Below are 17,749 nucleotides of genomic sequence, written 5' to 3' on the forward strand. Positions count from 1 at the left end.
CTTATTGGTTCCTCCATGCATACAAGTGTAAATTTGTGCAACTTGCAGCAACATTTCCTACATGTATTTCTCAAACTGAGTGATGACAAGAATCAGCTGGACATGAGTTTTACAGTGACTTTGACCTTTGAGCATCAAAATCTGACGAGTTCAACCATGAGTCCTAATGAATACTTGTGCCAGATTTGCCACAAATGAGTTAATTCTTGAGGCTCGGTCGAAGTGGCAATAGAGAAATTCCTTCAATTTGTATCACGTTTAAAAGAAGGACCAACATGAACTCCCAGTTAGTTTTGTCAGGATACAAAACGTTTGCTATATATTGGTACTGAAACAATATCAAAGGATAAACCTAAAAGTATTGGAATGACACATATCAGAACATGGAACTCAAAGAAAATTACAAATTTTGGAGCTTTTCTGTGCACTGCAGTTATCTGATCAGCTTTACATTTGACTTCATGTTATTTTTTGATAGTTATCTATCTGATACTTATCTTACAAATGAGTTTCCCTAAACCAGGGGTTTTAAACTCGCGGCCTGGTGGCCAATTGCGGCTAGCGAGACAATATTTTGTGGCCATCACGATGATATGAAGGTTTAATGTTTGTGCTGCCCACGAGTTTTATATGAATGTCACTCTACCACATTGTGTGCGGAAGGTTCCTTTTTTGTGCAGGCTGGAGCTGAGCGAACCGACCAATCACAGTGGAGTATATGGCTCCCAGGGGCGGGGCCATCGGCCGGGCTTGATGCAAGCAGAGAATCATTGCACAACTACACCCGTGTAACATCACATAGCCATCATAGAAATACTACTTCTTACTGTGTTTGATTGTCAGTGTTACCGGCGTTAACGACCGACACCGATGTTCCGTTGCCATTTTTTAGAATCAATGTATTCTGTCTCAATAGGTAGAGCATTGGGTTTGGATGCAGAAGCCTGTGGGACCAAATCCCACCACACCAGGTGTGGCCCCGCCCAGCCATTAAGGGCCACCTTGTGCCAGTCCCATGCCCAGATAAAATGGGAGGGTTGTGGCAGGAAGGGCATCTGGCATTTAAAAACTAATAAATTATTAAAATTCATGCCAAATCATCTTTTTTTACTCCGGCCATTATTTTTATATTTCACATAATTCAAACTATTCATTAAGTTCATGTCTGACATCTGACATGTGACACAACATGCACAAAAACCCGTCAGAGAGCCAATCTAAAGCACTTTTTTTGGAGACCAAAGTGAAAATGTGCGCACCATCAATACCAGTGAAATTCCCATGCAGTGTGTGTGCACACACCTACAGTAAGTACAGTAGATCACAGCCAGCGCAGGAAGTGGGTTTGTAAACTATGTATGCAGCTCGGTGTTCACCTTCATTTTCTGTTGCTCTTTGTTTTGTATTCATCATGTGAAAGGTTTTTTTGACCCATCAGATTTCCATGTCACCATATTCACAGACATGCAATTAATTAATAATAAATGTGATTAGTGATTGAAATGAATGACAAGACCTATGTCACAATAATCACAACTATGTTCATTTGGACAATATTTTTTGGTACCAACATGCCACAGTACAGTCACTAGGCAACACAAATCCTGTGAGACCATGAAACCTCCTCAACAAAAGCGAAAATTGATGGAGGAGATAGTGGGTGGAGAAATGAGGACAACCAACAGAATGAGCTGGATAATCAGGAGGTTGTAGGTTGTAGCCAGCTGTTGTGTATATACTGAAGCGTTCACAGTCACAGAGCAGCATTTGGACTGGAGTATGTGTCCACCACAAATATAATTACTACATTCAGTCTTTTTACCTGTTTTGGATCTCAGCAAAGTCTAGTTATCAATTAATTTATCACTACACGTTAACCAACTGTGTCTTACTGCGGTTTGGTCTTGAGCAGGATATTGGTCTGTTTTTTTTAACACCCTTTTCTTTCAAAACAACCGCTTTATGCTAAAAGTGAAAAGTTGGCAGCAGCAGAAAAAAAACAAGAACATCTTAAAGCTGAGAGGAGCTAATAGTCTTCAACACTCCCAGTCACACACACAAACACACACACCTGCAAGATGTATGTACCTGATGCGTGGTGGTGGAAATTGCTGTTGCCTCCTGGTGCATTGGCGGCATTGATCCCCAGCTGGGTGAGAGTGGACGCCAAGTTCCCCGTGCTGCTCCCCCCACTCAAGGAGGAGGATCCTGGGTAGCCGGGCTCATCCTGATCAAGCGGCGTGGGCAGTGGGGAGGGAAAGTGGAGACTGGACAGGTCAGGCAGCGAGCCGCCGGTATTGAGCGCCGACGGGACACCGTGAGCTGGCGTGGATGGCTGCTCCGGGGATGTAAAGATACTGGTTGGTGTAAATAAATCAGAAGAAGTTTATAAGGGGTAAATAACAAGCTAGAAGTGATATAACAGGAACTAAGGATAACAACATTATTATTACCACATAAACATTAAACAACATTTCTGTTCTCTAAAAATCCTGTCTCCCCTGATATTGAAACATCCATTAGCATGACTTACTTGATGCCTGGAACTTCACAGGACCTGGGTCGAGACGACAACTGGGGGAACTACATAATAAAAAAAATTAAAATCAATTTGGTTTTCAACAATCTCTTGACGTCGGAAACCTGCAAACTTTAAAAGGTAGTACACAACAGTATTTCTAGGAAATGAAGGATCAGTTTAATGGACAGATTCACACCAGAACATGCAACTTTACACAGAAAGGCTGCAGCCAGCTGGCAGGTTCACACTCAGAACCTTAAAAGTAATGTACAATTTTACATATCCAGAGAACTATGAGAATCATGAATTAGGGCTGTTTGATTAGAGCAACAATCATGACATTATTCTTTTTTCAAAATAGTTATCACGATTATTTAGCTCAGTTAGCTTTGGACTATGGAGTAGATTCTGGGGGAAATAAAGTCTATTTTCCCATAGATCTACATTTCCCTTCACCATTATCAGAACTGACTTTAAGATGACTAGCTACCTCTGACAACTCAGAGCCTCAGATCTTCAGTTTACTGTAACTAATGTCCGATACCCTGCTCTCTCGCCCGGCTGGCTGCATAAATGTGACAAGAGAAGCACCCACACATTTCTGCCAAGTTGGCCACACTCTTACAAAGTAAGACTTAATCTGAAACCTTTGCAGTCTGGATACAAGCTTCTTTGGGTCCCACACCCAGACAGGAGTCAGTCAATGACCACTGACCTAAAGAATCGCCATTTGGTTCGCCCTTTTGGCTTTTCTTCTGTGGTAATAAAACTGTCTGGCTGTGTGACAGAATGCTAACAGGCTTAGCTGATGAACCGTTTTGTTGCGCAGAATCTTTGGCTAAACTACTGTAAATACGCTGCAGCCTGACAGAGAGAGTAGGGGGCAAAGCAGCACTGCTGTGAAGCATAGGGGTGCGCTGGATTATAACATAACACAAAGAAAGAGCATCAACGCTAAACAGAATTATCGTTTTCTCAATTATTTAGTTTTGAATGAATCGTTTTTTGTAATGCAGTCTGACTAATAACAACTTATAAATTTTGCATCTTCTGTGATGAAAAAAAAAATTTACACTTCAATGAGACAGTAAAGAATGACAACTGACTCAAGAAAGTTTCATGACAATACCTTTTTGGTTTCCCAGGGTTTGAGCAGTTTCTCCTCATCCAACACGTTCTCTTCAATAGGTGGAACAGGGTATGGAAACACTGAGGGGACAAAAGTAAGAAGACAGTTTGGGTTGTGTGCTGTGTCTCTCCCTGTGGTGTCACTGCTGGAGACACACGATACACACAAGAACAGAAGTACGCAGCAGCATCTTTTCTCACTATACACAGTGCATTTAAACTCGTTCCCCAATTATCTGAGAAACCTGGTTTTTGTGCCAAGTATTGCACCGAGCATTAAACAGACTTTTCCACTAATCTCGTGATAGATGTAACCATAACCATGTAACCACAGTAGCTAGTTGGCTCAAAATGGAAGGATATCACTATGATAGGACCATAGATTTATATGTAGCAAATACAACACACAATGAACATTAAACGTTACTGATGAAAACTATTGAATTAACTCAAATCTGACTAAAACATTTAGTCAAAGACTTTGTGGTTTAGATTTACAATGGAACATTTAGCTCACTTTGTAAACACACCAAGATACATATGTGTTTCACAATTCAGCCTAAAAAAAAATAAACCTTGAAAGATTAATTGCAATAGAAAGACAAACTCTCCTTCTGAAAGAAAAGATAAATCTGAGCTTTAGTTTATAGACTTGAAAGTCTTACAATGAAGGATATAAACCCTGTTTGTGTGAATATGTTTTCATATAACTTACTTCTTCTGCCCTCGCCATCGCTTTGACCTGCAGGTTGATTGAGACAGACAGAGAGAAAGATAATAGGTTTTACTGCAAGTACCTGCTTCACTTTACATTCAGAACATCCTGACTTTGCTGGCAGGCAGAGGAAAACCTGTTTAGACTGGGACCGCGTAAGCCAAAAAGTCCGTTTAACAACGAGCACCTCAGTGCATTACATCCAACTGGGTTCACAGAGGGCCCTTAAAGGGGAACTTCACCAAGTTTACATCATTTGGAGTTCAGGTAATATCATCTGGGGGAGCTCTGGAAAACCAGGTTGACCACGATCACAACCTCCATAGTGTCAGCAACCAGGTGACATAATCTGAACTGAAGGTTCATCCAAGTGATGTCATTTGGAGGCATTTTTCAGCCAGAGGAAGGAAAATATTTATTAGAGTAAAGTCAGGGAGAAGTTTAAAAGCATTATTGTATATTTACACCCTAAACTAAAGCCATTGGAACAAGTTGAAAATTGGTGAAGTTGCCCTTCAAGACATCACAACCGCCTTTATTTCATCACTGTGGTTTTAAGAGTTTATGATGAACATGGCATCTTTTTAATCCATTTTGATGTTTTAAATGGTAAAACATGGTAACTGTTCTGAAGATTTGGCTTAAACTAGCCACCATTTTTACAACCAACATGCACAGCAAGAAGTTGGTGGCAAAGTGGAGAAGCAGCAAGTCACAGTTGTTGTTCCAAATGCTGTACAAAGCATTCAGCATTAATGGAGCCTTCATAGATGTGTAAGTCATCCATTAATTATTATTATTATTAATTGGTTATTAATGCCCTCCCCTCACCACCAGATGGTTGATTTATGAACACCAATAACAAGAAGAGTTTCTGGTTTCTGGTGCATCTTTGCATGGTTTAACTGAACACAAAGTCAGCATGCAGCAACAAGCTGTGTTCAATGACGGTGGTTTTCAGACGTGTCTCTGAGCCCACGCAGTGATTTCCACTTCAGAATCATGTCTGTTTACAATGCATTGCTGCCCGAGGGCACAAAGATCATGGCCATTTAATATTGGTTTTTGGCCTTGTGTAGAAGAAATTACTCCGGGGCAGCAGTGTCGAAGTGCCGAAGTGTCCCTGGACATGGCATAGAGCCCATCCCCAGCCACAGTGCTGGACCCAAGCCCAGTATAAATTGGGGAGGGTTGCATCAGGAGGCAGTTGGTGTAAAAACTGTGCCTAATCAACATGCTGACAAATGATCCGTTGTGGTGACCCTGAACTTAAGGGACTTACAGGAGGCCAACACAAACAAAACAAAACAAAAAACCTTCCTGAACGTAAAAATGATAGTAAACACTGATGACGAAATTCTTTGCATTTTACTTTGAGAGGTGAACCTCACCCCATTTTTCTGAAAGACTCCGCTTCTCTGGGACACTCTTTTATACCCAATCATTATATATATTGGTTGCAACACGTTCCACCAGGTGATTTATGTATTAATATTTTTCACAAACAATAAGAATCTTTATTTTCAGCATTTGAGATGTCTTTGTACTATTGCGCACACAAAGTGTAGTTTCGCTTGTGTGGGTGACTGTTTCACTCAGTTGTTTACTGTCTTTGTAGTCGTTAAAATACCTGAATAATATGCACCATCTTCATTTCTCAATATGTAAATCTGACCAACAGGGTTTTGCAGTGTGTTGAGTATTTGTTTTTGTATCGAGGTGTTTTTGACTCTCACCGGTGCGTCTGGTGCTCTGGGGGGTGAGGGTGGATCCTCCTGTGGTGAAGGGGTCTCCTGTGGTAGGGTTCATTACACTGGTGTGTAGGGCTGAGTCTGAGTTAGTCCTGAGGGGTCCCGCACACACACACACACACACACACACACGCACACACACAGAGTTAGGCAACAGAACATTTTTAAATAAGAAGTTGAAGGTCAGGTGATTCTTCAAACGCACAATCACAAGTGAAAACACCAAAGCTGCGTGTTAGAAAGAAAAACTCACATTTCTTTGTTTTTTTTCTTTCAGACAACTGACCAGGATGTTTTTTCAGAAACTCAGATGATATTAGAAAACACTGAACCTGTGTATTAATTACTGTGTATTAATTACTATACACACTGGACACCTTAAAAAAGTTCTAAATATATTTATGATTTGAGTTAACAGAAACACTAACTTACCACTTTAGATATTAGAGATTAAAGAAACCAAACCAAACCAAAGCAACAGGTCTAGAAAGTTAAACAAAAGAAGTGAAGAAAGGAATTAAAAAAAAAAGGAAGGTTTCATAGGACACAATTTTGCCTTCACATTTTGTTTCTGTTCAAGACTTTCTTCCTCTGTCAAGGTGGGAGCAGGAGAATAGCCAGCAGAAGGAAGAAAAAGAAGGATGTAAAGGAAGGAAGGACCAATTTGATGAGGAGAATTCACCTGTTGAGTGCAGTGGTGGGGAGGCGAAACAACTGGCTTTTATCCCCAGGGACATTTCCGGACCAATTCCTTTCATGTGATCGACAAAAACAAAAAGTTATTTTCTTCCACCGAGCAAGAAAATTGAACAGATGAGAAAATGGGGACAAGAAGAAGAAGAGCTTGACCTCAAAAAGCAAAGCGAGGAGGGAGAAAGATGGAGGCAGCAAGCGACGGACAGCTAGAGGCTGGGGTGTTAGCGGATGTGACCGATAAAAGGCTTGTGAAGCCAGCGCAGGTTTTCTGTCGGTGTTTGTGTCAGTGTGTGTGTGTTTGTGTGTGTTCAAGCTGATAAAAAGATAACAATCTGCTCATCTGTGCATCAGTCTGAGCTTAGTTTACTACTTTCTAACTTTACTTTTACTCACTCACTGAAGCACAATTCAGAGGTGATGTACAGACTATTGCTGATTTTTGCTTTTTTTTTTTTTTTATGTTTTTAAAGTGGTTCTCTCCTTGAAACTATACATAAATTAAACCTAACAAGATGTGAACATTTTAGATTTCAGCAGAAACCGTTTTCTGACGCACATGTGGAACAAATTTAGGCAGGAATTCGACAGCATCAAGTTAAATGGTTTTCTAATATTTTGTTATCAGTAACTGAGAAAGCTGACAGGCTGCTGTAGGTTTCTAAATCTAGAGATTAGAAGACTAGATAAACATGTATCAGTTTTACTGTAAATTGTAATATATTAATAAGTGCATCAGTTCTTTATTTTCTATATTAGAAATTTGCCTTTTTCATGATTTCCAATGTTTTACGACAATGTCTTCTGTTTTTTTTTTAGGGACACCTCCCATTTTTTTTTACTTGCTTCCATTTTCATTTGCTATTATTGCAAAAGCAAAAAGTTCTCCAAGTTTACTGGTTGTCTTGGATAATGTTGGGAAGTCATAAAAAGTATTGAGAGATTGGCTAACACATTGTTGGATGTGTTGAAATATACAGTAACTCCTGCCTCCTTTAGCTGGCACCACAGAAGAAGAGCAAATACGCGAACTCCACTCCGCTGAGCCAAAGTTACAAGAACTGGACTTAAATTTGTTTTGAGCCAAACCCCCAACCTGGCAGAACAGTCTCTGTTGAACAAACACGCTCCTTTTGACTTTTTGTCCACAAACACTGCTTAGTTGGAATTAGAAGAATCGAGTCCAAATGTATTTGACATAAAAATGCACCAATGTGTTTCTCCACACAAAACAAAAAGCAATAAAAGCACAGGTGGGATTTCTGTCAACTTTCCAAAGACTGTTTTACCAGAAAACATGATGTTTACAAAGACGCCAATCAGGGACTGGCAACCTAACAAAGTGACAGCTGGAGGAGTTGAATCTAACTTTGAGAAATGTCTATTTGTATGTTGTGATGTGCAGTGGACCTTCTGTAATTGTGGACAGACGCCAGTCTCGCTCTGAAGGGTAGTAGTTGTCTTGTTAAGAGGAAAACCAGAAAGAACGCAAGCAGGCAGGAGAAAATCAAATGACTGGAACAGTGCTGGGAACAGAAGAAAAGGCCAAAAAAAAAAAAAAAAAAGGTTCCCAGAAAGAGAAAGGGCAAAAAAAAAAGCTCCTCAAAACCAACTCAAGCCTTGAGAGACGCCAGCTAAAACCAACTCAGTTCCTGTTAGTTGCCTAGAGGTTAGTATAACTGCTGGAGAGGCAAATCAAAGCAGCCACAGCATTTGCAGGATCCATGAAAAACCTTGTGAAGCCTCAGTGACACTTTGCGTAATTCTGATGAATTTAGTCAGTCAGAGAGAAAGCAGCATGGAAGGAGGCTGCTGACACACAACCAAGTGTCTGCACCTCAATAGTAAAGATTTGTCTTATTTTCTGGAACTATGCTGCTGCTTTTCCACAAATTTAATAAACTATCTTCACACATTGCTCAATGGGAGGTAAAGAAAATCCCAAAATATCTATAGTGAGGTTTGAAACTTTGTGAACCCTTTTTTGTCTGACTTCTGCTTCAATATGATCTAAAGCAGGTATCTGGAGAATGATTCAAAGCTTACATGTTTGTGTGCAGCAAGACTTTCAACAAAATCTTTCTGGTAACGCTTCATCTGCCCTGCAGGTCAGAGATTTTATCCCATTCCTCCTTGCAGAAAAGCTTCAACTTTAGTAGTAAATATCTCGAATGTCCAAATGTATTTGGACATATTCTACATATGTTTTGTATAATCACCATCAGTCGGATACTTAAACTCTGGTATCTAATAGTATTAAATATTTTGATGCATTTTTGTCAATAGTTTTTCACACCTCCGTCTTTGTCTCATCATGTCGTGATGCACTCATAATCCCCCCGTGGACATTCGTTTTGGTCATTTTTCTAAACCATCTGAGGTGTCACAAAGGCTTCACAGTTGCTTGTGGGAGCAGTGGGAACAGAAGTTGCTTTGGAAAGAACCAATCATCCCTGCAGAGAGCCAGGTCTCCAGATAGACAGTGCTAAAGGAGGGGGGGTTAAAGGAGGTTAATAGAGACAGTACCTTCTCCAGCTGGGGTCGGGGGGTGGGGACAGGTAGGCTGCGTTATACTGCGAGTTGTCCACCTGTAGAAACAACTGGTTAAGGAAAAAAAAAATAAATAAACACATGTATAGACATATTATCCTTTCAGTTCCTATTGACTCTGATGAACTGTGGCTGCTTCTTTAAATATGCTTAAAGCGTATCATTTCCTGAATTCTACAGAATATAAGTTAAGCAGAATTTTCTCTTCAACGACAGCTTAAGCACTGACTTCACACTCAAAACTGTTTCCAGTTCCACATTTTCACACATTCTCATGAAGCTCTACTGAACTGCCAGGGTGGTTCATACACAAGCTCTGGGTGATTTGAGGTTTCTGCTCGGATTGTGACTATGCACATGCATCAAACCTAAAGACATATCTAGTTTAAAGTCATAGACCCTCTGAAATGATATTTACAGTCCATGACCTTCACATTATATAACGAGGGGCTTTCCCACAACCTTAATTTCTAAAGAAATGTGGAAGGTTCAAAGGTTGTGAATCAAGTGTAATTACAAAGCAACCTATTTTGATTTGTAAAACCAAAATGGCAACAGCTGAACCAACCGTATCACTTTCATTATCTGTAGCGAGTGGCCGAGTGAAAGCAGAGATGATACCATGAGCAATGCCTATTCATTTCTGAAGCAAGTACAGCCAACGCACGGGAAGTGAAAGTAACACAAAGTGGCCTATTAGAGGTCCAAATAAGTCACTTTCCATCACAAAGGTTTTTTCGGTAAAAACAGTTTGCACTGCGACAAGGAACTGAGTGCATATTCCTCTGACAGCGGCGCGTCTGTTCTGACATAAACACTCAGCAAAAAACGAAAGAAAAACAAAAGCAAACATCATGACTCACCCTCACCTGTAACTACAGAGTTAAATATGTGACCTTTGCTGCTAAATAAGTCAAAGAAACTGAAGAAATTACTGAAATGCATGTAAACTCTTCATTTCATGGTGATTTTAGTGCATGTAAACACAGTGGTGCTGATTTTCCTACAAATTCTTCAAATGTATGCTGAACCCTATTTGCCCGTAAAAACCTGTCAAAGGTCTTGGCAGCAAGGCTTCACTGAATGTCTGTAAAAAAAATGTATTACATAGGCAAAACCTGAAATAATCAACACACTTTCAATTAGATTTTAAACAACAGGGGAAGTCAAGTCTTGACGATGTTCAAAAGCTGCTGCTGGTAATTAAACAGCTTTTAGATATTTATTATAAGTTTGCTGTATGTTGGTTTGACCAACTGCAGCACAATAATTCTTTTTTTGTATTATCTTTTAAATTGAAGCTCTGTTCCTCTAATTCCAGCTCCCTTCGACATATCTGTCCTAATTCCTACTTAATCCTGCATGTTGGTTTCTACAGCAACTGTTCTTCTTTTTGAAGGGGTGGTTGTCCCATCTCCGTACAGTTGCAGCATCAGTTGCCGTTTTTTGTTGCGATGGGACAACACATCTGCCTGACAAATGACAGCTGACATCCCTGTCACCATTCCTGAGAAGCAAATAGACCTAGGAGTTAGTGAGCCGATGACAGGAATTTCCCAAAGTTGACAGAACAGTGGAACCAACAGAAGAACCTGCGATCTATCTAAAATAAAGTAACTACTATAGATGGTACAGTTTCAACATTCTATTGACACAAAGAAAATGTCACGACAGCTTTCACTTCCAATTATACACTGGTGCATGAGGGCCTTGCTGAAGAGCCTAAAAACCCCTCAGCTCCACGATAAACATCACTCTCAAGGCAGCTGCCTCATTCAAAATCATTTAGTGGAGGGAAATTAATTGAATGTAGATCAATGATCAGCTTGCAGAGGATCTTTGATACAAAAAGCATGCAGTGTTTCTGCCGCGACCTCAAGATAGATAATAACTGCCCTGCTGACAAGAGGACGTTAGGCAAACTTAACACGAGATAACAGAAATAATACCTCTGTATGAGGGTTCACAGAAGTGCACTGTTTGATGATTTAGATGGATCAGACAGGGAATTCACACTTTAGAAAAAATACATAACGCCCCAGTTGTTTAAGGGGAGAATGAGGAACTATATTTTTGTCGTTCAACACACCCTGTGCAAAGAGGCAAACTAACGTTACATGAATCCTACTAACACGTACAGTGTGTGTAGTCAAAGCCTGATGTGTTTTATTCCATAGTCTGGGCCATAAAGATCCATCCAGCCAGAGGTTATTTTATTAAAGAAAACTATGACGAAAAATATTTGTTGCAGTTTTTCATATTTTAAATGAGAAAACTAAACTTACATTTTTATGAAAAACCAAAAACTAAACAATAATGTCAAAGACAGAGAAGAAAGAAAATCCCCTTAATGCCAAGTTTTATTTAACGACCTGTCGGACAAACGCTTTCCTCTGCCGCACAAAATGTCGCTGGCCTCTCTACCTGTTCCTCAACCATTACAACAAACCACCTTACATTCAGCAGGGCTTGATATTAAGGTTCTTCCACCGCTGCCCTTAAGGCAAGTAGCTGAGATGTTTTACCTGCTCGATGGCCAAACATACTTGTCTGTATTACAAAACGTAGGACCATTAAACAATAAAATACTACATACAGAAATACTATAGTGTAACAGTTAAACAAATATACTGATCACAGATCAGGATAAAACCAGATGAACAGCAGAAAAGCTGTATGTGAAACATTAAATAACATCTGTTATCTGACCTTACACCTCATATTGAACAAGCTGAAAGGAAACAATGGAAATCAGCATCTGTCAGGCTGATGTTGACCCGACAGATAGTGCTGCTTCCCTCCCCCCAAGTTAGTCCAGGAGGCTACATGAGAGTACATTCACTAAGAAATAAAAGTGATTCACTTCAGGGAAAATTCTGGCCAAAAATTTAAAGAATCTAGCAGGAAAGTCAATAAACTGCCAACATTGGTGATGAGAAGAGTCTCAGCCTGTACGATTACATATGACAGTAAACTGAAGGATACTTGTCGGTTGCGGTACGGTCGGACTGGTGAGATGAAACGACGGTCCCTCTGGACTCGCTCCACCAGACCATGATGCCGAGTTGACCGGTTGGACTCCAAAGTGGAGGGGAAGGAACCCTGAAAGCGAACGCAAAATAAAGAATGAAAGATGACTTACATTTTGACATGTCAAATGTCCCTTACTGGAGAGAAGAAATCAGGAAAGAGCAACGTGAACAACAGTGAAACACAACTTATTAAAGCTGCTCCTCTTTCGTAATGAGTATTTTTCAAGGAGTAAATATATAGTTACATTTTGTTGACTTTAATCAGATTTTTAAATATAATGCTAAATGTTCTGCACTTATATAGCACTTTTCTACCTATTGGCTCTCAAAGCTCTTTACACTGCTTCTCATTCACCCAATCACACTCACACACACACTGATGGGGGAGCTGCTGTGCAGCTGGCCAACACTCACCGGCAGCAACTACGCTGGGGTTCAGTGTCTTTCTCAAAGACACTCCGACATCTGACTGGTAGTCCAGCATCCCTAGGATTGGTGGACAACCACTATTTCTGGTGCCAAAGACGCCCATTAATGATCTAATTTGATTAAGATGGGTCTGTAAACTGGCAACAGCCTACTTACAAAAACTTTAGTAAACTGGCACAGGTCAAAACCAGAGTAATTTACTGAGACAAGATGATAATAAAATGTGCGATGGAATTTACGAGGGCTGAGGTCAGCATTTTTTTTCGTCCTTTCGGTTTATCCCGTGAGTTCAGGGTCGCCACAGCGGAAAATTGTCCACATGTTGATTGGGCAGTTTTTATGCCGGATGCCCTTCCTGGAGCAACCCTCCCCAATTTCTACCAGGCTTTAAGTGAGTATTGAATTTGCATATTTATTCATAGTCCTCTTAATTCTCTTTACATTTACCCATCAACTTACCAAAATGTACTAAAAAGGGTATTATGCACAATATCATCTCTAATACTGCGTGATTATTTATGCTCATGCAAATGATTTGTTATATCCAGATACTGACATTTGCATGTCCATGTGGGTCTAACGTTAGGGACTGTGGTGGTAGCTCACAGGAAACACAAGGGGGTGAAATACAAACACAACAACAACCAAGCAGCAGGTCGTTGGCATAATTTTTGCCTGATAGCAAACAAAAAAAAAAAGACAAGTGGAGTCGAGTGGAATCGGTACCATGTGGTGAAACATTGTGTGTCATTTGGTGAGATTCTTTTGGTCAAAACTTCAAACGATACATTATTGAACACCACAATCCAGGGCTTTCTTCCAAGCGTGCTCTGTAATAGTGTTGCTTTCACAAACTGTGTTCTAGGAAAATTAAAACCTGGAAGAAACCCGATACACTCTGCACAGGGTTCAACCTCCCAAATTCCTCTGAAGCACAGTGAAGCTAAGCCAAAAACATCCAGCTACTGTACTACCTGCCAAATTGATCGTTTGGTCTGACCTCAGAGACTGAGGTGGAGGGAAGCAGATGAACGGGGGCTGAGAGGGAGGCAGCTGCGGAGGGGAGGAAGGGAGAGACGATGATATTGATGACATCATCATCCATTACAGAATGAGTCTGGCTCTGCAGAGCTAATGGGAAATAGTGATGACTCAGAAGTGAAGAGCTGAAGACTGCAGACTGCAGACCGTGTCCTCAAATCACCTCAGGTCTCAAGACAACATAAAACAAGAGCTTTTTTCCTTTGTTTGTGCTGTTGATTCCATTTTATACTTTTTCGTATTAGTGGATGTAGTTGTACTTGTAGTAAGGCACTCAGTGTTGTACTGCTAATGCTTAAAGCAGTGTATTGACAGTAATAATGGTAGTTTCAGTAAAGAGTATTACGTATTATACAGTTTGACGGCCATTTCACAGCTAGCGCCTTATTTTAAAACAGCTCTTTATGTTTCGAGCCAGCCAAAGAACCAACTCTTTGCTGTTCCAGAACAAAGAATTGCTTATGCCAGGGGCCGGGGGTGGACTACAATGACCGACAAGACTGACTAAACCTTTGCTGTACAGATAAATACCGGTGTATCATTCATCTGATTTGATTATCTGTAATTTGATATATACATAGTTGATGCTAAGAATGAAGCTAAAGACTAAGGCTAACGCAGCCTTAGAGTGAACCATGCACTCAGTTTTTTGTTAGCTTAGGACAATCACAATGTGTTAAGTGACTACATTTTTGATACAAACACAGTAGCAGTAGTAGTAGGAGTAGGAGCAGTCAGATGGGTCTAATATGACTGCTGCTACCACCAAGAGACCCATGTCACACCACTGTTCAGATCTCTGCACTGGCTTCCTGTAGCTGCTCGCATCAGGTTCAAAGCTCTGTCTCTTGCTCACAGAGTGGTTAACTCGACAGCTCCTGCTGACCTCAACTCACTCGTTCAGGTCTACAATCCTTCCCGCCCACTGCTGTCTGCCAATGAACGACGTCTGGTGGTCCCAGCACCGCACATAAGACACCAAGCAAAACTGTTTAGCGCAATGATCCCACGATGGTGGAACGAGCTACCAAACGCTGCACGCTCAGCAGACTTACTCACAATATTCAAAAAACTGCTGAAAACAGAAGTCTTCCGAATCATCCTATGCACTTATCTCTCTTTAAAAAAATAAATAAATAAATAAATTACTTTCTGCTCTTTCTTGCTCTTGCATCTCATAAACTGTGAACACTGTTCTGATAGGACTTTTCTCTGATGTTTTCTCCTTGACTTAGATTTTTGCTGCCTTGTACCTCCCTTGTTAGTCACTTTGGATAAAAGCATCTGCTAAATGATTAAATGTAAATGTAAATATTAGTAGTAACAGCAGGAGCCTGCTGTTGTGGCAAAAGCAGTAGAAATGCAAGTGGTAGCACAACAAAGGTGGGAGAGGGGCAGTTATTACCTGAAAGTCCTGAGGGCTCCTGCCGATCTGGTTGACATTGGGTAGCGAGCCACCGTAATATGGACCCTGACTCCGGGCAAGACGAAGCTTCTGAGCCTGAAGCTGATGAGAAGAAAAGAACACCAACAATAAGAAAATGGAAGACAGATAATCAGTTTTTCTTTTCAGTCCTTTTTATTTATATAGTTCAATATCAGTAATTTGCACACAGGACTCCACAATGTGAAAAGCACATGACACTTTCTGCCTTTAGGCGCTTAATTTAGATAAGTGAAAAAAGATAGAAATAATGAGGGATTCCTTGTGTGGGACACACAGATACAGTAGATGTACGTACACGATGTATTGTGACAGTAAAATTGACCACACGACATTATTACAGAGACACTGCTAACAAAAGAAAAAAAGAAAGAAGAAAAAACACGGCCACTTTCTATGGTGCATCGTCTTCCTGCTCCTCTGATTCGGTTTTGGCTTAAATCTGGTTTCGTTTAGCTGATTTTGTATGGCCTGCAGGGGAATGCAGTTAGGTGGGGATGTGGTAGAAAAAAAAAACCCACCACAAGTCACCAAGCTGAACCAGCTCTCATCAGTTGAATGCATGTGCATCAGGTTTAGGGCTTCAGTGATTGACAGATCAATAGAATAAGTTAATAATTATGATTTGTCATGTTTAAAGAATTAAAAACTAAAGTGTTCCAGAGTACGTGTTATCTGTGAGAATTTGCCGCTTCTCTTAGTCTGAGTGATTTGGTAATAATCAATTTCATATCTTTTACATTTTGACGGTTGGACAAAACGATGAGCTCTGAGTTTACAACCTATTCTCAGTTTTCTGATATTTTACTGAGAAATAGTGGATGAATTGAAATAAATGCAGGAAATCAGCTTTCGCTGCAGCTCTAGTTATTTTGTATTCAACAGTTTAGCTGGTGTTATCAATAACTTCGAACAGACTAAGATAGAAAGGCGATGCTTATTATCGCCTCTAATCAATTTCCTGGGGAAACCATGCATGCTATTGTTAGTGCATGAAGCATCATGTCAACTCAGGCTTCGCTTGTGGCCCTTGAGTGGTTCAATTTTGGTCCTTTTTGAAAACCACACTTCAAGGAATCAGTTGCAACACAGGTAGCTGTAACTCATTCTGCTGTTTCCGTACCATTACCAAAATGGACGACAGCTGGAAGAAGCTGTCACACAACACAGGTATAGAAATTACCAAAAGAAGTTTCACAGCTGAACCCTGCTTCACCACATAAAGCAACTCTGGACTCTGAGGCGGCATTTAATGCTGTTTAATGCTCTATGATGCAGATTGTGTGTCTGTTGTGGCCAGTGCAGTCTTTTTCGCTGTTATCTGCTGGGGCAGCAGCATCAGAGCCAGTGAGAATAATAAAGTGAATAAACTGATCAGGAAAGCTGCCTCTGTCTTGGGGACCTCTATAGAAACTCTGGAGTTGGTAGTGGGGAGGAGGATGCTGCACAAACCGTTAAACATCATGGAGAGCAGCTCACGTTGTCTCCACGAGCTGCTGGTCAAACAGCGGAGCAGCTTCAGCGAGAGTCTCCTTCAAATCCGCCGTGACAAAGAACAGTGCAGGAGGTCATTTCTGCCAACAGCCATTAGTCTGTACAATGACTCTCTTCTGTGCCAGGAAACAGACCTTCATCACTTCCTCACAACATATGCTGCTGCATATGCACATGAGTACAAACATTATACAACATACACTAATCTGTGGCCTTTAGGACTGTTCAACTCATTAAACTATACTATGAACAGGGTATTAATGGTTTTTTTGTTTTGTTTTTTTATTGCAGCATTGATATCATGTTACTTTGTGTGTAACTGTATTATTATGTGTCACAGTTACTGCAACACAAAAATTCCTTTCAGGGATTACTAAAGTATCCATCCATCTATCAAATCTGCTTTGAAAAATGACTGAAAACATAAAAAAAACATTAGAGAAACCGCTGAGGTCTGCAAAGCCATAAATATGAGTAAATATTAACAGCATGTAGACACAGATACAGTATGAACACACATGCAGTACTGTAAGCTCAGAGGCCCTGGGCCCGTTTCTTGGGAGAGTATGTTGAACTCATTTGATTTCCAGGATTTCTTGTCCTTGTTCTCACAGTCTCTTCGTGTCCGAGATTTTGTAGTTAATGCAGAAGGCATCAGAACAACGTCACTGTCCTACTGCTGCCAATGAACTAGTTATTTCCCAGAGAAAGGAACAAAAGTAAACTGATGGACAAGCAATGAGGTTCATCCAGAGTTAAGTTTAGGTTTAAGGGAAACAAAGGAGCACAGTTGTTCTGAGAGAGTATGGAGGACTTCAGAGACAGACAACTCACAGGAGCCGATTCATTAATCGACTGGATGCATTGTCTGCGCTTCTAAAAAGTCACCTTCCTTTTCCAAGTCTGAAAGCAGCTCTTTTATTCCATGCGACGGTTCGTCCTGCCCTCCGA

The 17,749-nt window shown here is 40.5% G+C and overlaps 1 protein-coding gene across 3 annotated transcripts in view; it reads right to left on the reverse strand.

The window, feature by feature from the left end:
• The window catches only part of LOC137130992 (CREB-regulated transcription coactivator 2-like), a 45,090-nt gene that overhangs the window by 18,878 nt on the left and 8,463 nt on the right, over positions 1-17,749 (reverse strand). For 2 of the 3 annotated variants that reach the window (XM_067511742.1, XM_067511741.1), the window contains exons 2-10: positions 15,266-15,367; positions 12,344-12,460; positions 9,335-9,396; positions 6,798-6,866; positions 6,101-6,207; positions 4,365-4,391; positions 3,651-3,730; positions 2,534-2,583; positions 2,089-2,357 (exon numbers count right to left, since the gene is read on the reverse strand). In XM_067511742.1, coding sequence (XP_067367843.1) covers positions 2,089-2,357; positions 2,534-2,583; positions 3,651-3,730; positions 4,365-4,391; positions 6,101-6,207; positions 6,798-6,866; positions 9,335-9,396; positions 12,344-12,460; positions 15,266-15,367 — 883 coding nt within the window. The remainder of the gene's footprint in view (positions 1-2,088; positions 2,358-2,533; positions 2,584-3,650; positions 3,731-4,364; positions 4,392-6,100; positions 6,208-6,797; positions 6,867-9,334; positions 9,397-12,343; positions 12,461-15,265; positions 15,368-17,749) is intronic. The other variant, XM_067511743.1, reaches the window with a different exon arrangement.

The sequence above is a fragment of the Channa argus genome, chromosome 7, assembly GCF_033026475.1.
Source record: "Channa argus isolate prfri chromosome 7, Channa argus male v1.0, whole genome shotgun sequence".
NCBI lineage: Eukaryota > Metazoa > Chordata > Actinopteri > Anabantiformes > Channidae > Channa > Channa argus.